Source organism: Protobothrops mucrosquamatus, unplaced genomic scaffold (genome assembly GCF_001527695.2).
Source record: "Protobothrops mucrosquamatus isolate PMUCROS unplaced genomic scaffold, P.Mucros_1.0 scaffold30, whole genome shotgun sequence".
Classification (NCBI taxonomy): Eukaryota; Metazoa; Chordata; class Lepidosauria; order Squamata; family Viperidae; genus Protobothrops; species Protobothrops mucrosquamatus.
The window spans coordinates 1081881-1107985 of record NW_015386414.1 but is presented as its reverse complement, the minus strand read 5'-3'; the positions used below and the strand labels follow the sequence as shown (position 1 = coordinate 1107985).

Below are 26105 nucleotides of genomic sequence, written 5' to 3'. Positions count from 1 at the left end.
AGAAATGATTATAAAATAGCTTACTCTGTAAAATACCATTTTTGTGGTATTTGCAGCCCACCAGAATTGTAATCAAAATTCGGCTTCAAAATACAGCTTTGGTAACATTTTTTGGTCTTTCATTTATTATTTAGTGCTAAAATATTATATATATTATATATATTCTAGTTTTATATCTTGCCTTTCATTCAAGAGCTCAAATGAAATATTCACTTCCTCCTCCCATGCCCCTTCCTCTGCCCACATGCACATATGAGTAGGTTGGGCTGAGAAAGCTTGATAGCCTTCAGCCACCCAGTGAAACTCCATGGCTGAAATTGGACTGTTTGTGACTAAATAATACGTTACTTTGTGTAATGAATTAGGCAACATCCAAAAATTCTTAAAAAACAGGTTGTAAAATTCAGCTCAGTAGTCCACTGAAGTCACCTTTTCATATTCCTTCTCAGCCTGGGGAAAAATGTTTAAAAAGCTTTTGAAAAAAGAAATGTAGCACTTGAAGGGGGGAAAAAACCCTTGCCTGATTCTCCCCCAAACCATTTCTTACACTCTTATTTTGGCCCATTTGACCCTAGTTAAAGCCCAGAAGAGACTTGGATTAGAAACGAGTTGTCCAAGTTGATGTCTGCTTAGAAGATGATATAATTAAGGCCGCTGGAGATAGACAATGTGGAGAAGGAAATGCAAGATCCACCATCAGCTCCACAAGAATACTGTTTCAATACTAAAGGAGCATTCTCTACCATCCTCTAAGACAGAGGTCTCTAAACTTGGCAACTTTATGACTTGTGGATTTCACCTCCCAGAATTCTTCAGCCAGCATGAGGAATTCTGGGAGTTGAAGTTCACAAGTCTTAAAGTTGACAAGTTTGGAGACCCCTGCTGTAAGGCATGATTTTTATAGGGCTCATCTGAAGTCTTTGTGCAGTCTCGTAGCACAATTTCTCCACTGATATAACTGTTGTTTTTTTTTTAAATGCAGGTGCTCCAGGTCCTCCCGGTGAACCCTTCATCTCCAGATACGGTTCAGCCATCACAATCCACTGGTCGAGTGGTGATCCAGGGAAAGGGCCCATCACCAGATACGTCATTGAAGCACGTCCTTCAGGTACCGATACTGGATTCAATTCACCTTCCTTTGATTGTTTCACCCATTTGTCTGGGCTCTTTTCATTATTTGAACAGCCAGAAAATCAACTGAATTTTCTTAGCTTGAGCCCATTTCTTCCAGAAGACCTCTAAATAAGTAATTTATTTGGGTGTGTTCTTCTGCTACTTCTGGATCTGAGTAATCCAGTAAAAGAAGAGATGAGAAACTAGGCACAAATGGTAAATTAAGCAAAGGTCAGTTTCTTTCACGGGTAACATCATATATTCATATAAGATTTTAATATTCATTAGAGCACATTGTTAGTTCTTTCATAGCATGGTTATTCTAGCTACACACATTTTGGAAATTACCTCTTCTGGTTCTTGATGTCATAACAGTTGTGAGCTGCTTGAGTAACTTGAAATTGAATATCCAGACCTGGAAACTTCCCTCTGAACACATAAAACTGGTATATTTAAAATCTACCCATAATTGGAATGATAAATTAAAGCCACTTTTCCCCATTGATGCATTTGCCTCTTTCCAGCCAAAAATCTCACCGAATGAATTTACTTTTGAGGAGTCTTCCTCTCCAAAAGGATACAGTGACTCTGAGTATACTCAGCTTGCTCTTTTCTTCCTCTTATAAGAGGATAATTCCGGGAAATGAAATGCTCAGCTAAAAGGGATGATTGATGAACCCAGAGGCCAGGAGCTGGGTACATACAAGGACATAAATCACCCAACTGCTTTGAAATAGACTTGGCCTTCCTTTTTAATGAAGCTGCTGTGAATAACTGTCTTTCACAGACCTCAAAATGAGCAGATGTCAGAGCATGGAGGCTATTAATTATCATTAAGTCTAGAATGCTTATCAAAGAATGTGTGAAAGACAGACGGTACTTATCCTGACACAGAAAGTTAACAGTACCTGTATTCAGTGGTGGGATTCAGCTGGTTTGCACCACTTCGGCAGAACCGGTAGCTAATTTTTTGTTGCCCACGCCCAGAATGGACTTCCGGAAGCGGCATCCACACAGAGAACCCGGTTGTTCACATATTTGAATCCCACCACTGCCTGTATTGGACTATTTATATGCACATATGAATGTTGCTAATACAGCACTCAGCCAAAAGGATCAAAACTGAACAAAAATGCATCCATATTAGCAGATAGATATTATTATAGATTTTTTTTTTAAAAAAAACAACACATCATTTTAGCATCCTGGATGAAACAGGTCATCATTAGAATTGGAAGCATCATACATGAAATGAGTCATAATTGGTCTTCTGATCTTTGCACCCTGTATATACCTGTCTTTGGATTTCCAGCTTCAAAATTTTCCTTTCTGATTCCATTCTCACATTCATTTGTCCTGAATCTCTTTCCCAGCCTATCTACCTTGTACTTCCTCTTTTTATACAAATCCTTCATTACAGTTCTTTTTCCCCCCCCCCATAAGTAATTATGGATTCTTTCACCCTCCCCAGAGAAATCAAATTAAAGTTCAGCTGATTGGCAACTGACTCATATTTATGACAGTTGCAGTGTCCCGGGGTCCTGCGATCACCTTGTGCAACCTTCTGACAAGCAAACTCAATGAGAGAATCCAGATTCACTTAACAACCGTGTTACTAACTTAACAATTGCAGTGATTCACTTAACAACCGTGGCAAGAAAGGTCATAAAATGGGGCAAAAACTCACTTAGCATCTGTTTCACTTAGCAATGGAAATTTTGGGCTCAATTGTGGTCATAAGTCAAGGACTACCTCTAAAAGCAGAACAGTAAAAAGACCCTGGAAAAGACCAAGGATCACTACAAGTAAAAGAGGTTAATCTGAGAGAAAGTGTCTGGATTTCTAAAGATTGGAGCAGAACTTCCTTCTCCTTTTTCATCTCCATGGCATTTATTCCATCGGTAAATAGAAGTCCCAGAAATTAAATTTTAATGTTGGTCCGTCTTAATCATCTGCAACAATCAGTCCAGCTACTAGAGCTATAAGGCAGTCCTTCAATATAGAATGCATAATGTAAGTGCCATTATACTTCAGCAGACAGCCGACAATGCAGATAACTCATAAATCATATAAACATGTTTTCTACTGCCATATAGGTCAAATATACAGGCCTGTGCTAAAAAAAAATCATTGATACATCCTCTTTGTGACTTCTTTTTGATACATAAACTAAGCAGCAGACATTCTAAAATGTTCCAGTGAGTTTACAAGGTAAAACTTCCATCTAGGTCATCCTTGCGCATCTTCTGTGAATTACACAGTTTGAGGAGAGAAAACATGATCTATATTCTGAACTGGCTGCAACTGCAACTAATTAAAAGTAAATCTTCCTTGATAACTATGAACCAGCTATACTATGACATTTTCACAACCATTGTGGGACTCTGCTCACTGGTCTTTGGAATTGGCATTCTGCATGCAAAGATATTTTGGATAAATTGTATGAAAAATATTAAGTATTTTTTTTAAAAAATAAAGATTCCTGCTGTACAAATCATACAAATGCCGCAATTAATTGTGTAAACAAATTGCTTGCATGTTTCTGTCATTTTTAGAATTGGGACTCTAAACTCATTTTCCAGCATACAGGACACCATTCTCCTATGTTTGATGTATATTTGTGTATTCCTGTGTTTTTGCATTTCCTATTGGAACTTCACTGATTGATTTCCTTTCTCTTCCAGATGAGGGGCTGTGGGACATTCTCATAAAGGATATTCCCAAAGAAGTGACTTCTTACACTTTCAGCATGGATATTCTGAAGCAGGGGGTCAGCTATGATTTTCGAGTCATTGCTGTCAATGACTATGGCTATGGGACACCTAGCAGTCCATCCCCTTCAGTGTCAGGTATTAAGGATAGAATCTGGTTTCGGTCATGTCGGCATGCTTTGAACTAATCTTTAAGTAAAAGCTATAGGAAGCGGTGTGCATGGGGCATAGGCAGCCTCATAGGAAAGAGATTACTTGATTCCTCTTCCTGTTTTGCAGCTCAAAAAGCCAATCCCTTCTATGAAGAATGGTGGTTTTTGGTGGTCATTGCTTTGGTGGGACTCATCTTCATTCTCCTCCTCGTCTTTGTCCTTATAATTCGTGGGCAGAGTAAGAAGTACGCCAAGAAATCTGATTCAGGTAAGTACCAGCATCATCTCAAGCCTTCATTTGCCATAAGCAGGTGTTTTCCATTGAGGGCACTACACATCAAATATCCATCCATCCATCCTGCTTGTGTGCCACCAAATTGGTACAAACTCACAGCAGCTTGCAAGCAACTAGCAAAAACATCCAAGCCAGTTAAAAAAATCCAGAATAAATATAAAGATAACCAATAATCAATCAAAATTACAAGGTGGTGATAACACATTATTCCACCAAATTTTCTTTGGAAAACTGTCATCTTCGGTAGCTTATAAAGCATGAGAAGGGGTGGGGCAAATCTTAAGTCTAAGGGGATGGAATTTCATAAGGCTGAAGCAGCAGTTGAGAAGTGGGGCCTTCTGGTCTCCATTCCCCTTATTTCACAAAGAGTGGTCTGACCAAAAGTTTCTCCTGGGAAATACATACCGGCCAGGACAATTTGGATGAGAGAAAGTAGTCCAGCAGGTACCTAGGTACCAAGCCATATGGCGTTTTATACGTCAAAGCCAGCACTTTGATCTGAAACCATCTGGTAACCAATGTAGAACCCAAAGCAGCTGTATAATCTGCTTGGGATAAGTAATATCCATCATATACCAAACCATTGCATTTTGCATCAGTTGCAGTTTCTGGGTTGCCTTCAAATGTAAGATTCAAGATTTTAGTGTCTCTTTCAGCAAAATGCTACGCAAAATAAGCTCAGTGACCAGACAGGCATTCTCTTTGTTCTCCTATCCCTAACAGGGAGTTAACAATCCTAATCAAAGCCATTGATTTTGTGACAGTGTTACCCATTCCCATTTTGCTAAATTCCTGAACCACTTCAGTGGTGAGAATTAACTTTCTGTTGTAAAGATAAGTCACATATAAAAAGTTTGGTGTGGGTGACCCACATGCTTTGCAACTTAGCCGAAGAAATCCTCAAGCAGCTCCTAACATAGCCAATGCAGTTTGCACGCATATGTCAGTTTTTCCCCTGTCTCTTTGCACAAACTTTCTTAAAGAGAAACTATTCCTCTGCTGCCTTACATGAATTCCATCTTGTATCACAGAACCTCATCTACTTTGGCTGGTGCTCCATAGTTTTGGTCATCGTTCTCTGGGACAGCAGGAGTAGAAGTTACCATGAACTGTCTCTTAGAATAGCCACGTAAAGCTTTTATTGCTGGGAAGTGATCCTTCCCCAAATGTAAGAGATTAAAGTCAGGAAATGGTGCCTTACATTGATTTGTGCTTAATTAGGAAGTTAATGCTGATTTCCTTAAAAAATATATATTTTGCAGTACTTAAAGTAAATCCTTAATTTCATTTAGTAAATTCCTATTTACCCTAATTCCTGTATTATTCCTGTGTAGGATCAAGAAGAGGTAGATGATAAGAAATAGTATGAGAATTACATTAAAATTACAGTACAAAATGTTGTTCTGGATGCAAAGCATGTATGAACAATGTAAGAGATTAAAGTCAGGAAATGGTGCCTTACATTGTGTTTACAGGGACAATTATCTCACTCGCTCAGCATAAAGCATCAAATGGCAGCTTATAGAGGGGACCTAGATCTTGTTTTTCACTGATGACTCACAATTAAAAAATCAGAAAGTTTAGAAGAAACGTCTGAAATTTGTTCTTTGGGAGAGAAAGAAGCTTGGCAGAAGTCTCTATGCTTTAAAAAAAATGTTCCAAAATACTAACAGCTTTTGTTCTTGTTTCCCTCTCCCCCCCCCCTCTCTGTTTTAGGGAGCAACTCCAAGTCTAATGCACTTAGCCATGGTGAAATGGTCAGTCTGGATGAGAGCAGCTTCCCTGCTCTAGAACTGAATAATCGACGCATGTCAGTAAAAAATTCCTTCTGCAGGAAGAATGGAATATATACAAGGTACCAGTGACTTCCAGACTCCTTAGAAGAAAGATGTGGGGGTGGGGGTAAACAAATCTGGGAGAGGCCCCTTGCTCTCCCATTCAAAACAGGCTTCCTTCTGAATGACATCTCAAGAGCTTCTGTGTCTCTCCCAAGGTCCCCACCACGGCCCAGCCCAGGTTCGCTGCACTATTCAGATGAAGATGTCACCAAGTACAATGACCTCATTCCAGCTGAGAGCAGCAGCCTTACCGAGAAGCCTTCAGAAATCTCCGATTCACAAGTAAGCCATGCTAGAGGGCTAGAAGTGGAGAGGTTTTCAGCTGCAATACTACAAAGGGTCTTGGGGATGTCACAAAGCCCATTGGAAAGAGGACGGAGTACATCCACTCCAGAATGGGATCTCAAGGCACCCCCAAAACAAACTTTTGCCACCACCCCCTGCCGAATTCTGACAAAATGATATATCAGGGGATCACATTGTATGCAACAAGTGTTTCATTTCAGTGACTTCCTTGAGCTTGCCCCAACTGAAGGATTCTACTAGGTTTATTGCTAGAAGAAGCCTGGTCATCCATGACCAGAAAATAGTTTTCAATAGATTGGATTGTTCAGATAGAAAAACCTGATAATTACCCACTACAAAAAGTGATTTCCACCAGCTTTTCCACAAAGTGAACTCTGACGATTGTTCTTATTGTTCTGTGATCGGTTTCCCCAAAGGCTAGTAACTCAGCCAGTATAGTTTTGAGACTAGATTCTATTCAGCCTTCCCTCTCTCTCTCCATCCGAAGCCCTGCTTAAATATTAGATTTCCTTATCTTAAGATTTCACAGCCCTAATACAGATTTACTCTGAGGGTTGTTATGCTAAAATGTAAACAGATGTCTGTTTATTTGCTATGGCTTTTACCACAGCATATGCCAAAAAGCTGGGAGTCGGAAGGGGCTGTTTAATAGATTGACAAAGCCCAAAACAAGCCAGACATTATATTTAGACATTCGTTTTTTGGAATGGAACGCTTTGAAACAAATGGTGTTTTTTTAAAAAAGTGCTCATATCCAAGTGCCCTCTACCACAGGTACATATGCCCTCTTGATTCTCTTTTCAAGGCTATAGTTGAGAGTGTTCTTGTTAAATAATCCCTCTAAAAATCACAAGTTCCATTCTATATATAGGAGGCTAATCAGAGAAAGAAGTCACCCATATCCTTAGCCCTGGGTGAAGGGGTCATCGGTCACCAACCTGCCTGTTTCAGTCCTGAGTATGAATTTTATAATATTTTAATCATGTGTATTGCCTTTCCTCCTAAGAGCCCAGAGTGATGTTTAAAAAAGTAAGCATGCAGATGTCATTGTAGCAAGCATGTAGTGTTTAAAAAAAGCCCAAACATAGAAATAACTTATCCTAGGATTGAAATGTTCCTTGAATTGCTAATGTATGTTCCTACACATTCTTCTGGGGAAAGGGATGCTGATCAGCAGAGGCAGCAGAGTACCACTAAGGAAGGAGTACAGGGACATCTGTCTCAGAAACTCAGGATTAGGACACAGGCCGTCTTACAGCCAGGCCTTTCTTTTCCTTGCACTGTTGCCAAGGGCGACAGGCCTAGCAGTTCGGAGGCTAACAGGAGTTGGCAACCCTGCCAGGCTGTAGCAAAAAACGGTTCCTTTGTCTTTTTTTGTGTAAGAACAGAATCTTTGCCAAATGGCCTGGCCCTCAACTGGCCCTCACCACGCCCAAGGGCAATTAGCAGAGAGAAGAACTGCTGTGACAGCCAAGTACCCATGCCACAAGTACATCTAGGTGCAAATCTCTCCACACATCTTCTTCCTGAGTAGCGCAAGCAGATATCCTTGCAGCTATCAGCTCAGCTCTGGAATATTCAGCAGACCTTTGTGAACACATCAGGTCCCCAGTTTACACAGATTAACAAAATATGTCATTAGTGTCTGAATTGTAGCTTTGTTGGGGGGGGGGAACTAGCCCATGCCAATAGATTGCCCTTCCAGCAAGATGCCAGAATTACTGGTTAAAAATCAAGGACTTTCTACATGGAAAGTAATCCTTTAATCCTGTACAGAGACAAAGATTCCACTGCCCATGCTGGCAAACTTTTATATTAGTGAATTAAGTTTAGATAATTACTGTCTACACAGAAACACTTATCTTCCGAAGACAGAAATGAATGTCAGACTTAACCAAGTCCATAGGACAAGGCTGCACTCTGAAATAAGCTTACTTAAATTAAAATCTTATTAAACTCTGTAGCATTTTCTTTTAGGGGATATGGTGAAGGAGACTTGAAGAGAAAAAGGTGATTTGAAGTCATGTCTGTTGCACCTGTCAGCCCCTTCTTAAATTAATTCCTAATCTTTGGGAGTGGCATGTGAGTCCAGGAGAAGATGCAGCTTCTTTAAGAACTTGCTACTATTGGTGTCCTGTGTGCTCCCAATCAGCTTTCAAAGCCAGATGACTGCACTGTGCACAGTTCTATTTCTGTTCTTAAGATAAACCTGGGTTTGGCTTGAGCAGACTCCCCATGAGGTCAGAGAACACCTGGGGAAGAACCTGAGAACACCATTTCAAAGTGCTGGGTCAACTTATGTTGCAGAAAGGACCGCTGTACTGATTTAGCATGATCCTTGCTGTACACACACTATATAAGTAGTCCTAGGATTATAACCATAATGGAGCCTGCCCATTACGGTCATAAATTATGATAGACATAAATCCAGGTTGGTCATGTGACCAGCCCAATTTTAAAACCTTCATTGTGGCAGTCATTAGGCAAATGCTGTGGTCTTTAAGAGAATGCCATGGTCATTAAGCGAACCCATAGAGGCTGATTTTGCCAGAAACCTGAAAATAAATTGCCTTTATTGGGAAAACCACCATAAAAATGTGGTCATGTGACCGCATGGATACTGCAAACGTGTCCAGTTACCAAACACTCAAAGTGCAGTCACAAGACCCCATAACTTTGAATCCAGGTTATTAAATACCCTCAGGGGGATCTATTGTAACTTCAAACCGTCACTAAGCAATCAGTCATAAGTTAAGAACTATCTGATACTGCCCCAAAATAATCTATAAAATGTAGTGTAGTACAGAGATCCCCAACCTTTTGGGCACCAGGGACCGGTTCTGTGGAGAAAGGATTTTCCGCAGACCGGAGAGTGCGTGGTTTTGTGTGCTGCCTGCACCCCACAGATGGGGCTTTGCTTGTTTGTGCAAACCAGTTGCTGGCATGCCGCGGCCCGGTACTGGTCCATGGACCAGGGGTTGGGGACCCCTGGTGTAGTAAATGTGGAGTGAAGCATGTGTCATTGCTTTCAAAGGAGTGGAGAGAGAATCACATAAAACTCCTGAAATTGACGGCTGCAGATTTTCATGACAAGTCCTCTAAAATTAAGTGTGGCCAGACAGTCCTGTTTTTGAAGCAGACAGTCCCCTAAAGAAGAGTCATATATCCAAGAACTATAAGCACAGTTAACAGATTAATCAGGTACACAAGTCATCTGACCCCCGCCTTTTCTATTATAAAGGAATACAGTGCACCACTTTTTAAATGATAGCTGTTCTAATGCTGCATCTGTATTTAAAATTATTATATGCACTTATTTTAATAATGCGTAACTGGCCATCAACATATGAAGCAACATGGCTGGACACTGTACATTTTCTGTGAAATGTCATAACTACCTTCTTTTTCTAATACAAGACTGTATAAAAAGTACACGCACATGATAGGGCAGCAGCATTAAGATTCCACACTAAAGTGGCTTAATGATTGATTTATGATGCAAAAATGCCAGTTATAATCAAAGGCTCATTTACAGAATGATCTGGAAGTTCCTTTTATATTACTTCATCATCCCAGCCATTGCTGCTTAGCTTCAGGTACCTTCCCATCTCTCTGTTTTAGACATGGGGAGCACATAGTGCCTTTCTTTCTCTCCTTGCTGATCACCTTGCTTTCACTTTTCTCAATCACCTGAATGTCAAGGCCCTCGTCTCCCACTTCCTTCTCCCCAATGAAATTAGTGCAGATGAATACCACCATTGAGAAACTCTTGGAGCGCTAAACAAGCTGAAACCTGCGATTTGATCTGTACCCTAGCTGGGCAGGGATTCTCATGAAAGATCTCTATTGTGCTTCTGCAAACGGAGAAGCTGAATTCAATTAACGAGAACAGAGGCAGAGTTGAAAGGAGGGAAATGAGCCAAGTTTGCCCTGCCCTGCCCAATTCTTTTTTTTTTCTTCCCTCAATAACATTCTTTAAAATACAGATGTTCTCAGAGAATAAATATTCAGTTACCAGCAGATGACTTTTAATACTAGAAAGTTCTGTCAGGAAATTTCTCCTTAGTTCTAGGTTGCTTCTCTCCTTGATTAGTTTCCACCCGTTGCTTCTTGTCCTGCCTTCAGGCGCTTTGGAGAATAGCTTGACTCCCTCTTCTTTGTGGCAACCCCTGAGATATTGGAACACTGCTATCATGTCCCCCCTCGTCCTTCTCTTCATTAGACTAGACATTCCCAATTCCAGCAACCGTTCCTTATATGTTTTAGCCCCCTAATCATCTTTGTTGCTCTATTCTGTACTCTTTCTAGAGTCTCAACATCTTTTTTACATCGTGGTGACCAAAACTGGATGCAGTATTCCAAGTGTGGTCTTACCAAGGCATTGTAAAGTGGTATTAACACTTCACATGATCTTGATTCTATCCCTCTGTTAATGCAGCCTAGGACTGCGTTGGCTTTTTTTGGGGCAGATGCAGCACACTACTAGAGCACAGCCTTCCAAATTACCATTTTAATAGTCAAATGATTCCACAGTTTTCTGAAATGTTCAGTGTTAAAAGCCACTGTGGGGCAATGGGATTGGATTAGGAGCAGGGAGATCCAGATTCTGTTCAGTTATGGAAACTTACTAGGTGTCTTTGGGACAGTCATTCTCAGTCTAACCTGCCTCACAGGGTTGTGGTTCTTTAAAAGAAAATTGGAGTACTATGTAAGCTCCTGAAAGAAGGAAGGATTTCCATTTTAACAATGAAAAATAAACTGTTCCTTCCAAACTAACCAACAATCCATCTATAAGAGTAGAAAGAGTACAGAGAAGAGCAACAAAGATGATTAGGAGACTGGAGGCTAAAGCATATAAGGAACGGCTGCTGGAATTGGGTATGTCTAGTTTAATGAAGAGAAGGACGAGGGGGGACATGATAGCAGTGTTCCAATATCTCAGGGGCTGCCACAAAGAAGAGGCAGTCAAGCTATTTTCCAAGGCACCTGAAGGCAGGACAAGAAGCAACGGATGGAAACTAATCAAGGAAAGAAGCAACCTAGAACTAAGGAGAAACTTCCTGACTGTTAGAACAATTAACCAGTGGAACAACCTGCCTCCAGAAGCGGTGAATGCTCCAACACTGGAAGTTTTTAAGAAGAGACTGGACAGCCATTTGTCCTAAATGGTATAGGGTTTCCTGCCTGAACAGGGGGTTGGAGTAGATGACCTCCAAGGTCCCTTCCAACTTTACTATTATTATTATTATTATTATAAGTATAAATATACTTTTAAAAATAAATGTAATAGCATGTATTTGATATAAAATATTTCCAAGATGGCTAATAATCAAAGAATGGACAAGGTAATAGAAAAATATAAAAGGCAAAACAAAGTTACAGTGATGTAGTGTAGTGTAGTATAGTGTAGTGTGCAGTACATTTTTGTCTAGAAAAAAAATACTGTGGAAATGTTCTCTGTGTGGTTACTTCTAACTTCCCAGCTTGCTTTTTTTTAAATACCTAGAGAAGTTACGCATAATTTTTCTGAGTTCACAGACCGCTTGATGTGTGAGAAAGAGTTTTGTACTGCCTACCTCCTTTATCCTGTTGTGCAGTCATTTGACATCATACCAAGTGTGAATTTGTTCTGCCTGGAGGGCAGAGCCAGGCCTTGACTCAGTAATTTAATTTTCCTTCATGGTGGCTACCTAGAAGCTGTTCAGCTTTTCCATCTTATAACTAATGTTTTTCCATCTCCCTCTACAGGGAAGTGACAGTGAGTACGAAGTGGATCAGAACCATCAGAAAGCCCATTCTTTTGTCAACCATTACATCAGCGACCCAACTTATTACAACTCATGGAGGCGCCAGCAGAAGGGCATCTCCCGGGCTCAGGCCTACAGTTATACAGAAAGTGACTCTGGGGAGCCTGACCCTTGCCCTATGTCCAACAGCACCAGTACCCAACAAGGCAGCCTCTTCCGACCCAAACCCAGTAGGACTCCAACCCCACAAACCCCAGTCAATCCACCTAGTCAGCAGAGCACTCTTTACCGACCACCCAGTAGCCTTGCCCCGGGATCCAGAGCCCCTATTGCTGGGTTTTCTTCCTTTGTTTGATCTGTCTAAAAGAAAGAAGATGAAGAAGAAGAAGAAGAAGAAAGGGGTAACAACAACAAAAGGATGGATTTAATAATAACAACCGTGACTTTTGGGTCCAGGAGTGTTACTTTTCAGAAGTAATGAGATGATGTTGGAGACAATCAGGCATAACCGAGATGGGATTCACTGACGGCTCCTGCTTCTAATATTGCACAGTTGCTCTTCAAAGGGATTCATCTGTCTGCAGATGAACATCTGGAGCAAAATAGGAGATAAGCTTGTTTTCAGGCCTATGGTTGAAAGAAGGCTGGAAGGCAACAGGGTAAAACTGGGAGCCTCGAAGCTAAGAGGACATTTGGTATTATAGTCACACCTCCCTGCAGTTCAGTTTTCTAGAAAGAGGGGAAAAAAAAAAAAAGTAAGTTGATGTTTCTCAGAATAGTTTATCGGGGTTTGATTTGTTTGTTTGTTTTGTTCTCCAACCAAAGCTTTCCTCGGAGGGGAACGGGTTAGGGCTCTGCGAGCTGTAAATAGGAGCCAGTTGAATTGCTACAGTCAGTGGTCTATATGCTGGATGCAAGGGCGAGGCTCAAAGGACTTGTCAGTATGAACATGCTCCTGATGGCTAGCAACTGGCCAGTAAGAAATGGAGACTCCCGAGACTCACCATGGCCACGCCGTGCCATGCCACGGCAGCAGTTGCAGGGAGCTGGAACAACTTTGAAAAGCTCCTCAGACTGATGCTACCTTGAATGAACTAGAGGGAGGGGGTTAAGTGGGAGGAGCAGCACCCACACTCGGACCACCTTCTTCCATTCGCAGCCAAGAGGCTATGCAGAATTTAGCTGAGCTCCACGGTGCTGACTAGACTCTGTGCTGTATCGTTTTCTTTCTGTGCGTTTTGTGTGATGACGGGAGAGTGCATTTGAGAACGGTTGGAGAAACCTGCAGCCGTCAGAGGAACTGTGATATTGTCACTGGGCAGCCGGTGCTCTTGGTATCTCCTCCGCTGAACGTGGTCTTCCTCTCGTATTGTGGGAGAAATACGCATCCGCATCCAACCAAGCCTCAAGACATCCACCCCACATGGTTGGCTGGTGTCTCTCCACCCCCTCATGTCTTCTCAGATCCTTTCCCCCCCCCCATTCACCTCACTGGGCAAGGAGGAAAGAAGGAAAGGGAGAAACCCTGGTCCAAATCAAATGCAATTTGAAGGAGCAAAATACAGACAGGGATTGTATCAGGTACGAGATGCAGATGTGCTCAACTCAATCCTGCACAGCCCCCTTCGTATTGGATCACTTCAGGGAGTTGTTCTTTGGCTTCACTGCCGTGTTTGCCCCTCTGGTTTCAAAAGTGAGCCTCTTTTACAGGTCCACGGAAGTGGAAAGTTTCTCCCCATAGTCTTTTAAGGGATTTAAAAAAAAAAAAAAAAATATTCACAACCACAAATATTAGGATGAGGAGAGGAAGTGGAAGTGAATGAGGGGCAAAATACATTCAAAGTTACAGTTCTCCCTTTTTTGCTTTTTTTAAAAAAATATTTTAGTGCAAGGGTCAGATAAAAGTTATGTTTCTAAGCATCTAATAGAGTATATATATATATATATATATACACATACACACACACATATGAGCAAACACACACACACACAGAGTGCCTATTGAGTCCCAAGATCTGCAGTGGCCATATTTTTTTTTTCTAATAGAGTTTGGGGCCAGAGCAAGAAGTCCAGGAATAATTGGGGAAAGGGGGAAAGAGAAAGGGTGACCATTCCACTTTTGTTGGGTTATCTTTTTTCCTTGGCTATAACTGTCTTCATTATATTCCCTCCACCTCACCCCATGCCTTTATTTGCACATTGTTTTCCAAGCCTGGTTTACAAAGCATTGAACTGGCACATCGGGTCCTTTTAATAAAGAATCAAACTGCAGTTTGAATGGTTTTTATGGTTCTTTCACATCTTGAACTAATCGTCTCATCACAAGCCATTCAATCATAAAATGATTTTTTTTTCCCCAGGAAGGATCATAAATTTCTGCCTGTTTGAAGGAGCAAAATAGTTTAATCGTGGAAAAGGATCTTCAGGCCATCATTTGGATGCTTTGAAACTTGGTGACCTGATTTAATCCAAAAGATGATTAAACAACCTCATAAGCCTAATGTGTACCATTGAAGATATTAAAATAGGCAGGGCAACTATTAATTACACCAGTGTTTTCCAAATTTGGCAACTTTTAAGATGTGTGGACTTCAACTCCCAGAATTCTCCAGCCAGCCAGTTTTCATGATAGCAGAGAGGTAAGATTTTCTGTATCTGGAGCTTTTCAAGAAATTTGAAGTCCAGATTTGGTAGCCTTATTCATAACCCATGTTTCCTTTAAAGATGTTATAAGAGTGGCTTCCATGTTTTGAACAAAATAATGTGGTTTGATTCTAATACAAACCAAGATAGTTGTAGCCACATAATGCAATACAATAACTGGCAGAGCTTCCAAAAGTAACCACATAAATATGTTCCCTAAAGGATGACAATCTACATTGTTTTCAATGTCATTTTCTATGCAAAAAGCATCGTCTCAAATCTGCTTTTTTTCCAGCAATCAAACATTTACATTGCTAAGGAACTCCAGGATTTCTCGCAATTTTAAAAAATAAGACAGCTACAAACTACCTGTTAGTCAAGCACAAGGAATTTTAGTACCATCTATTCATACATAGGATATGATTTGTTCTAATCCGAGGTCATTTCCAAGAAATTTTCAATTTACTCTTTAGTAACACACAAGTCACAGATGGGCTTAGCAAGCAATTAGAAGGGAGCTCACTAAAAAAAACCACAGAACCCTAGGCTGGGCTGAAAATAAACATCCTGGAAAAAGGATATATGAAAGATTTTAATATTGTTGCTGACCAGGGGTTGAGCTCTGAGGGTGTCTTTATTTTTACCACATATAAACAACAGGTTTGAATGGTGCATAGAAATCTTTCCTCAAAGTAATATTTATTTCCTGAAAAATGCCATCTACAGAAAGTGAGCATATTTTAGGTTATTATCAGGCATTGTCTTCCAGTAATATCTGTACTAGCATTATACCCCTAAAGATCTAGTGTTCTTAGTACAAAAAAAGATTATCATTGTAAATATAAAGAAGGAATTTCACTGATAGTGTAAGGATCCATATATTCAAATAATCCAGATAGGATTACCCTGTTTATAAATGATGCAAAATCCAGAGAGGTCCCACACAAGTAAGCCACAAATAACTAAACTTTACAGCACTCTGACAACAAATGAAGGCTAATGTAATACAGAAAAGGGTAAAAAAAAATTAAAAGCTTTCAGTGTGGCTATTGTAGAAGACTATTACACATCCCTTGATGTGTAACTTCATAAATACCATCATTATGTGGCATATATTGGCAAATAAATGTAGAGCATTCATATGCAAATTGCTTGCTACTCAGTATTAAATTTATGCTGACTTAACCCACACCTTTGTATGAATTTGCACAGATAGTTCCAATATGTATAGCCACTCTTCATCTCTCAACTTTTAAAAAAATCAGAGACCTGATTTTTTCCAAATTTCTTGGAAGTTGTAAGTATCCTCAAGGTTAAAATCATTAGTGCATTTGTTTCTTATGGTGCTAAATTGGAGAATGTTTACATCTAGGAGTAACTTGATCTGACAGAGGAGGTTTTTTTTCCAAATTTCATCCTGGGTTCATGCATTGCATGGCCAGTGAAGTGTTCTTTTTCCCCTTCTAAAAAGATTTTTCTACACAAGCTCTGATTTGGTTCATACAACTCTATGTTGTAATGGTAGGTTCACATGTCACACCAAGCCAAACCATTTATATTAAGACTTAACATGCTATATAGATCCAGTCAGTATCTTTTGAGGAAGTCATTTAAACAGTCATTCATCACTTATATACTAATTATGGAACTGTGTGAAGGTTTTCATAATCAACGTTGCCATAGATTATGCTATAAATCAGTTTCCAATCTACAGCAATTAGATTTGCCCTAATGCACAGCTAAACCTAAACTAAATCATATAATGGCTTAGAGTGAAGATTACCCAATCAATATAAGAAGGGATTGTAAAAAGGAGAGAGAGAGAGAGAGAGAGAGAGAGAGAGAGAGAGAGAGAGAGAGAGAGAGAGAGAGAGAGGGTTTTTTTATTATGTTTTCATTTGTTTAACCCTTCAGCCTGACTGTGTTTTCCAGAGGAAGCTATGTTAGCAATTCCAATCTGATGGACTGAAGGGCACTGTTCCCCCATCAATGCCAAGAGTAGGGTTAGCAAGAGTTACTGAGAGGGCAAGATGATCAGCTGGCGCCCTGCAGCCCAAGATTTAATTACCCATTGATGCAAGAATGAGAACGAAGCCACTGGCTTGGATAATGTAGCTGTTCAGTTGAAAGAGATTAACCCAGTGCTGAGGAAGAGGTAATAAAGGCCACTCTTCAGCAGCTGCTTGGCTGACTGGTAATTAATTGGCAAGCCTGAGGCCTATTAAAGAGAAGCCCATTAAAAACATCACTCTCTCTGTCCTTCTAAGGCGAAGCAAAGTTGGTTATGGTATGCTTTTTTTTTTTTCCCCAGACAACGATGCTAAGGTTAATTGTAAGGAGAATAAGTTATAACCCTCTGTAGGGAAGGACAGCATAGAGAGTGGCAGTGTTGTTTCTCGTCTATATTTATATTGCCCTCCTGCAGCTTGCTGCCTGCCACTAGCATATTAATTCTTTCATGCTTCTTACAAGTGTCAATTCAACTCATCAAGAAGTGAAGCAGAAGGTGGCTAATGCCATGTTATGTCAAGCTTGTATTAATTATAGGCTACAGTGGAGACACAAGAATATAATTGTATCCATTTGACTTCTCACCAGTTTAAGCCTCTTGAAAAAAGCCATGAAAATGCTCAAGGATGGTTCATCTCTGGCCTAGAGAGGCTGGTGAAGAGCCTGTTAGAGTGAACTGAATCCTAGACTCAAAAATTGTCTCTCCCTAATTCTTTGAATACGATTCATGTTCATTCATGAATTGAGAAGGGAAAGATCTAGATGAACAGTGGCGAGTGATCCAAGATATGGAAATTGCATGGAAAGTATGTGTGTCATGCCAAAAAGCAGAGAGAACAAACAAGTGGCTATTTGATGACACCATCAAAACAGCTGATCAGGAAAGGGTGGCCAAAGCCAAAGGTAATAAGGATCACGTTAAAAAGGCTGAATGCAATTTTTCAGCATGAAGCCAAGAAAGGCAAAAATAGGAAGTGAGAAAAGCAGAGTCAATATCTGGAAGAAGCTAATAGAAAGGGACATTCTGAGGTTATGTTTGCTGTAGTGAAAATGATGAGATCCAGCTTTGCAGCATGGCACGGAACTGTTAAAAACTGTAGCAGGAATGAACTAAGTGACCAGCAGAAGATCAAGAACAGATGGAAAGAATATACAGGAGGACTCTAGAGCAGTTTGACTTATGATCAAGATGACAACGTTGAAAGCCCAATTAATAACTAAACATCTTGAAAGAAGTAGTATGGGCCATGGAGAAATTGCCAAACTGGAAAGCCCCAGGTATTGATGAAATACCTGCAGAATCACTAAGACCAGTGCCAGTTAACATCATCACTGCCCTCTGTTGAGAGGTATGGACTACATGTCAATGGCTTCGGGACTGGAAAGGATCTGTTTTTATCCCACTAGTAAAGAAAGCCAATGCCAGAGACTGCTCCAAATGTCGCATGATTGATTGATTTCTAACGCAAGCAAAATTCAGTTAAAAATCATTAAACTAGGGCTACAGAATGTCTTCGATCAATGTATAAGCTGGCTTTAGAAAAGGGCGCAGCACTCGATATTAGATGGATTATCAAATATCAAAATGTCAAAAGAATATGTGTTTTATTGATTATAGAAAAGTCTTTGACTGTGTAGAACACAATAAGCTATGGGCAGCTTTGCATGATCTTGGTGTCCAAACTCACCTGATCAGACTCATTAGGTCATTCTAGTCTACACTGATCAGGAAGCAATAGTGATAACACTTTATGGCAACACAAACTGGTTCACTATCAGTAAGGGAGTTAGACATGGATGATGTCTTTTATCACCTTTTTTGTTCAATCTGTATGCTGGAGTGATCATGAGGAAATTAGATCTGGAACTGACTGATGTGAGGATTAGGGGAAGAACCATAAATGATTTTGAGGTAGGCAGATGATACAACATTATTGGCTGAAAATAAGGAACATCTGGGGGAAATGACCTGGAAAATCAAGGACGAAAGTGAAAAAAGTAGGATTGAGTCTTAATATCAGGAAAACAAAGATAATGACAAGAGCTGCAGATGGACATGAGATGTTTAATATCAAAAAGGAGGAAATTTAATTAGTTCAAACATTTATCTTCCTTGGATTCAAAATTGTTCACGATGGCAATTCTACTCCTGAAATCAAATACTGGTAACCTTAGGCCACACTGCAATGGTTAACATGAATAAGATCTGGAAAAGCAGAGATACAAATACAAAAAGCGGGCTAGTTAGAGCAATAGTCTTCCCTATAATGATGTATGGGTATGAGAGTTGAACACAAAGAATGGCTGATCGAAGAAGAATTGACACCTTTGAACTATGGTGCTGGCATAAATTACTGGTATATCATGGACAGCCAGAGTAACTAACAGAGAGGTGTTAAATCTTGTAAAACCAGATACATCACTAGAAGCTAAAATCATAAGATTACATCTGATTTACTTTGCCAAGTTATGCATGCGAATTCATTGGAAAAGGCAATGATGCTAGGAATGGCTAATGGAACAAAGAAGAAGGGGCAAACAAAGAACACCCTGGCTCAATAACATCAAATCTGATGCAAAGTTGAACATACAACAACTGAAAGAAGCTGTGCTTCACAGGGTAGCACTTGCCTATAAAGTCACCAAGAGTTGGTCATGACTAAATGGCTAAAAATAATCAATTCTTCAAAAACGCTAAGGCACGGGATCCACTTTGCTTGAATGTAGTGCTCCCCTTCTCCTCTGTTATTCTGTAAAGCAGGTGAGCTCTTTTCAGGCTCCTAGACTGGCCTGTAAATAGTTCTTGTGGCCATTTTTAAGTCCTGTTAATTTTAAGAAATGGATTCCCTTAAAGCAGTGGCAGCTTTCCTCAGATACCCAGGGAAGTTTAAAAAAATAAAAGGGTTGGGTGTTTAGACGTGAAGAGGCACTCTGTATTCCTGCCATGGCCGAAGTATGGAAGTATATAGAGCTCCGCTGGATATTCCTCGGGAATAGTTAAGGCTGGCAGCTTGAGCTGTTTCTTCATTTTTTTAAATTTTATTTAAAAGATTAAAATACAAAATCCAAAGGAAAACAAATAACAAAGACAAAACAAAACTAGACAAGAACATTACAAAAATGTGAATTACAAGGACAAAAACAAAAACACAGCTGTTTCGAGGAGACTTTTGCGTAAGAGCAGCTGACCTGAAACCCTGAAGCAACTTTAGGGAACACAGTGAATGCCAAAATGTACCAGCTGCTTAAGTTGGAAAGCAAGACTTCTAGCAATCATTTATATACAGCTACAAATAGATGCAAACAGTTGCAACGGTCATATTCATACTCCATACTAAGCCATTATTTTAAATTGTACTTTTTTTTAAATTAAGCCACAGTTCATATGTTGCATTTAGCCCAAACTACAATGTGTGTGGATGCTATCTCTCTGAAAGCTATGATGCTAGTTTTCTTGCCTGAAAAACCAATGGAAAATTTGTGATGCAGAATAGCAGGAGTTCAAAAAAGGAGGTGGGGACAGCATCCTTTTTGCAGCTTAAACAGACTCCCAGAATGGATGGAGTTCATGTTGCTTTCTCTCTTCTTGGAATGGGGATAAAGAGGCAAAATAGATTCGTTTCACATCTAATTTTCCCTGCTACAATCCAAACTGGATCCATGGCCTCATCTTTTTGGGAATGCGGTGCTTGACTTGTTATTCAAAGCCTGGAGCAACCCTCAAGACAACTGAGCTTCGACATTCCTCATCCAAAGGATACAATATGGTTTTGGGTTTCAATACTGAAGAGTTCCTTGAACATCAACAGAAGAATGTTTTTGATGGCCTCCTTAGACTCAACAGCATTTTTCTTTTTTCTTTTTGCATCTGTACACAAAGGTAATTTGTATATAAATAAATATACAAAGGTACTTTGCATGCTATATGGATGTACCTAAACATATATATACAATAATAGATACCTGTTTGACTCCCTATGTTCTCCTAAAGTAAATTAGCAGAGAAATTATATACTGGATGGCAAAATCTAGATTTTTTTTTCTTCTGTAACAAGAGGAGAATATCTGAGGAGCCAAGAGCCAAAATCCAACTTCCTGATCTTCTGGAGGACTAGAGAACGGCCATCTGGTGAGGCAAAAACCTTGTAAGAAGAGAAGGGCATAAATTATGCAATGGGGGGGTGTCTATGTGAATGGGAAGCAAGCTGCTCCCATCTCTAGCTGAAAATCCTTGCAAACCCCATAAAACAACCCCAAAACCACGCTGGAAATTCAACCACTTACCACTGAATTTCTGTGGTGCCAACTGAAGTGCTGGGAGATGACCCTCTCAATGGCACAATGTTAAAGGAGACAACTTGAAAGCTTTTATTCAGCTAAACTAAGTTTTTCTCTTTTTTTCTGTTATTTTAAATCTATGCTCTTTTTCTTAAAAAAAAATTAAATTGTATTGTACTACGCCTTTAAAAAAATCTACTTCAGTGAGCATAACTGATATATTTGTGATCCTGTATTGCAGAGAGAGAAAAATCTTACACGTAGCATGAAATGTTTTTTTTATAATCTCTGGTAACACATAATAGCACTGCACGTCATCCAAAACACCATCTTGTCCTTGTATCAGAGAGTATAGGTAGTCCTCGATTTACAACAGTTCATTTAGTGACCGTTCAAAGTTACAGCGGCACTGCAAAAAAATGACTTATGACCATTTTTCACACGACCGTTGCAGCGTCCCCCATGGTCACGAGATCAAAATTCGGACACTGGACAATTGACATGTATTTATGACATTTGTCAAGTGTCCCTGGGTCATGTGATCACCATTTGTGACCTTCTGACAAGCAAATTCAATGGGGAAGTCACTTAACAACCGTGTTACTAACTTAACAACCGCAGTGATTCACTTAACAACTGTGGCAAGAAAAATCATAAAATGGATCAAAATCACTTAACTGTCTCACGTAGCAAAGGAAAAATTTGGGCTCAATTGTGGTCGTAAGTTGAGGACTACCTGTAGATGGAAAAAGCCCCCAGGTTGTTGTTTTTTATCTGCAGTTGAGCATTCAAACAGACCCCATCTATGTTCCCATATCTGATAAACAACTTAGCCCATCCCTGCCCCACAATTACTTCCTAACACAATGGAATTTTTTTTTGAAATGATTTCTTTTTAAAGCCTCAAAATTGGAGAAGTAATTATTTTGAGCAATAAAAGTTGACCATCAAAGAGGTTTTTCCTACTAAAATTCACAAAATGGGTGCATTGGGTGGTGTCACTGATACTGAAGCCTAAGTTACTATTGCCTTTGGAAGATTACTTTTTTTTTTTTTAGAAAATGTTATTGATTTTTTTAGTTTTACATTTAAATATTTGAAAAGCAACGTGGCGGCTGAGTTGGTCAATAATTCAATAACATACAAATATCTTTAGTACAGATCTCAAACTATTACATCAAATATTTCCTCTCTTTTCCCCTTGGTATTTACTGTCTCATATTTAAATTAGTACAATTCTTATTATATCGATTAAATAAAAATAACTTTCTTACATTTATCAATAATTTTTAGTTTATACATATCCTAGTTATTTTAACATTCAATCTTTTTAGACAATCAATGTCCTGGTTAGTTTTTTCCAATTTTTAGTTTCCCATTAATATTTAAATTAACCTTTAATATTTATAATTTCCAAGTTTTAAATAACCCCAATTCCCTTTATCACAATTCATCACAAGATCTAATGTTCAGGATACACATCTTATCTATTTGAATTCTCACCATCTTACATCAACTAATTAATAATATAATATAATATTCTTATTTTCTGGTAATTTCCAAATATCTTAAATATAGTGACCAAAACTTCTCTTATTTCAACATTTAATACTTCCTCTCTTTTGCACTTGGAAGATTACTATCAACTACTATTGTAGGACCTTTCCATTGGTCCTGCAATGAAGCACAACAAAGTCTTTCCTCATGCTGGATTTTGTTACCTGCTATGATGGCTTCCACATAGAATTCAGCATAGGAAAATCCCATGCATGGTCCTCTCTCCCCCGCACAACGTTGTCCTAGTGATGGAAAATACAATACAAAGTACATGGGGCCACCTGCCCCATGAGACAATTCTGCTATGGATTTCTCCCAGCTTCATTTTCTTGTAGTTGTCTATTTCCTGCCAGTGTTTAGCAACTAGATTTGTTGTCTCCCCATCCTGTCTTTCCTTTCATGGGGGAATAGAGTTCCCTGTTATTTGCACATATGGAAAGCATTTTTCTCCCCAGACCAATAGTTCAGTATTGGAAAATGCAAGGTGAGGAGAACAGACTTCCAGCTTCCCTATTTTGAGGAATGAAAAATGTCTGATGGTTAATATACAGATATATATTAATACATAAGATTTGGGTCAATATTCTGCTTCAGCCGGGTACGTGCCAGTGAAAATGATGCTCACAAAAATTTGAGAAAAAGCTAGTGAGGCATCTGGTGGATGGGTGGATAAAAAACCCTGACGTTGAGGTCAACTTGTCTGGAATGATAAATTCACAAAAGAGTCAGAATTGCACAGAGAGAAAGACGAGAAGGGAAGGAAAAGAGCAAGAAGACTGAAGACTCCAGAACAAAAAAAAATGTGAATCTGAATGTCTACTTTGGGAAAAGGTACAGGTATAGTATAGGGGGTACCTTGCTCAATAGTAGTAACTCTGAGAGGGATCTCGGAGTCCTAGTGGACAATCACTTAGATATGAGCCAGCAGTGTGCTGCAGCTGCCAAAAAAGCCAACACAGTGCTGGGCTGCATTAACAGAGGGATAGAATCAAGATCACGTGAAGTATTAATACCACTTTACAATGCCTTAGTAAGGCCACACTTGGAATACTGCATCCAGTTTTGATCACCACGATGTAAAAAAGATGCTGAGACTCTAGAAAGAGTACAGAGAAGAGCAACAAAGATGATTAGGGGACTGGAGGCTAAAACATATAATGAACGGTTGCTGGAATTGGGTATGTCTAGTTTAACGAACAGAAGGATGAGGGGAGACATGATAGCAGTGTTCCAATATCTCAGGGGCTGCCACAAAGAAGAGGGAGTCAAGCTATTCTCCAAGGCACCTAAAGGCAGGACGAGAAGCAACGGGTGGAAACTGATCAAGGAGAGAAGCAACTTAGAACTAAGGAGAAACTTCCTGACAGTTAGAACAATTAACCAGTGGAATAACCTGCCTCCAGAAGTGGTGANAGACTGGACAGCCGTTTGTCTGAAATGGTGTAGGGTTCCTGCCTGGGCAGGGGGTTGGACTCGATGACCTCCAAGGCCCCTTCCAACTTTATTATTATTATTATTATTATTATTATTATTATTATTATTATTATTATTATTATTATTATTATTATTATTATTATTATTATTATTATTATTATTATTATTATTATTATTAAAACTCTGTAGCACAGATAGAAATGGCACATTTTCTTTCCCGATCCAGAATAGTCAGACATTTCTCATACATAGATCTAAATGTGGTTGAGTTTAAGGGAAAAGGAGCCAGTTGCAACTAGAACAATCCCAATGGACACCTACCCCAACCTATTCCAGAGTCTAGGAGAAAAGGCAGCTCTTCCAAGATGGTTCAGGACAACAGGATTGGAGCTGTTTGAATCTATGGAGGAAATGCCATTCCAGAGGGCAGCCACCTCAACAGAGAAAGCATATTTCCTAGCCCACATTTGGCTGCGCTTTTTTTCTGATTAAAAAAAAAAAAAAATCGGATCTTACAGAATGGGCAGAAATGAAGGGAGAAATATGCTCCCTCAAATAAACAGGTCCTATGTCACAAAGGGCTTGAATTGCATCCAAAAGCTCATTGGTAACCAATACAGCTTACGTAGCAGAGGTGTTACATGGGCATATCAAAGCACACTCATAGCTGTTTGTGCCACTGTGTTCTGGACCAACTATAGCTTCCAGGAGTGTCCCATGTACCCTGCACTGCAAAAGTCCACATGTAAAGTGAGATGGTCCGTGAAATGATGCAACCTCAAGTCCAGGAAATTGCCCTCCAGTTGTATCTGGGAAACTGTAACCCCATTCAGAACTACAGAAATACAGATGGAGAATCTCTGGTTTGTTCACACATGAAGCCGAAGTGTGGTAAATAAGGTAATTTATACCTGATTATTTAAGAAAAAGAGAAAAGTAGATTTTGTTGAACTCTCTCTAGGAAGCATGACAATGGTGAGAAATGTTATAATGTACCACTTGACACTACTTTCCTATCTCCAAAGGTGTAAAATACGTGACCCTAGTAATTCACTTAATCTATTTTACTATTCCTGACAGGCTAATATCTGAAACCCCTCAATATTTGCTGGTGTGAGTTTATTGAATCTGGAACCACATAAGCCCCACATGCGTCCCACCCATCAGTTTCTCCACACATCTGTTTCATGATGAGAAAATATTCCATGTTTGTAGCAGTGAAAATATAAGCAAATGTTTAAAGACAGTTAAGATGCTAGATAAGGAAATCAAAATACTGGGGTGGGAGTCCAAACAAAAAAAAAGATCAATTAGGACATTCAAAAGAAGGTTGGTATGTCTATTGATGGGTGGGGAGGTTCTATGATGGTGGAAGTGGTGAGGGAAGTATCTCTGCATCTCTACCTCCCACAGCTATGTGATCAATGCTTTTGGGGGGTGATCAGCTGCAAAGGCTTACAGAGGGAAGCTGGATGAGTCAGTTGTCTTTGATGATTAGCCTGCTGGGGGTTAATCAACCTCGACAGGCCCGCTAGGTTTTGCTTTGTGATTTGCATATTTCCCAAGGTCAAAGACAGCCACTAACCAGCAATGCCACTTTGTCAGGCATGGAAGGAAGTAGCAAGCAGCTTCTCCTATGTTTGCATCAGTGCAGGAGGCCAACATGTAATTGCTTTAATCTTGAGGCTATCTGTATATTCAGCTCTTGTGGCTTATTCAAGAGGGAGGCGAGTGACAATGTGCTACCAAATCAATGTCAACTCTCAGTGACCCCATAGAGAAGGGGTGTCAAATTGCTGGCCGGCGGGGCCGGATGCATTTATTATTTATTTATTTATTTATTATTTTAATTTGTATACCGCCCTTCTCCCATAGGACTCAGGGCGGTTCACAGCATATTAAAAACAAATAATATACACAAAATACAAAAAATACAAAATACAAAAATACAAAAATACAAAAAAATAAACCCCGATAAAAGCCGAATTAAAACCAAATATTACCAGCTGTGTTTCCGATTA

General features: G+C 39.6%; 1 protein-coding gene across 1 annotated transcript in view; it reads left to right on the top strand.

Annotated features, from left to right (window-relative positions):
* Positions 1–12893, top strand: part of SDK2 (sidekick cell adhesion molecule 2) — a 95331-nt gene extending 82438 nt beyond the window's left edge. The window contains exons 37-42 of the mRNA XM_029283163.1: positions 983–1108; positions 3798–3962; positions 4104–4244; positions 5988–6126; positions 6265–6391; positions 12164–12893. Of these exons, the coding sequence (XP_029138996.1) occupies positions 983–1108; positions 3798–3962; positions 4104–4244; positions 5988–6126; positions 6265–6391; positions 12164–12517 (1052 nt within the window). The 3' untranslated portion in view covers positions 12518–12893. The remainder of the gene's footprint in view (positions 1–982; positions 1109–3797; positions 3963–4103; positions 4245–5987; positions 6127–6264; positions 6392–12163) is intronic.
* The last annotated feature ends 13212 nt before the right edge of the window (positions 12894–26105 follow it).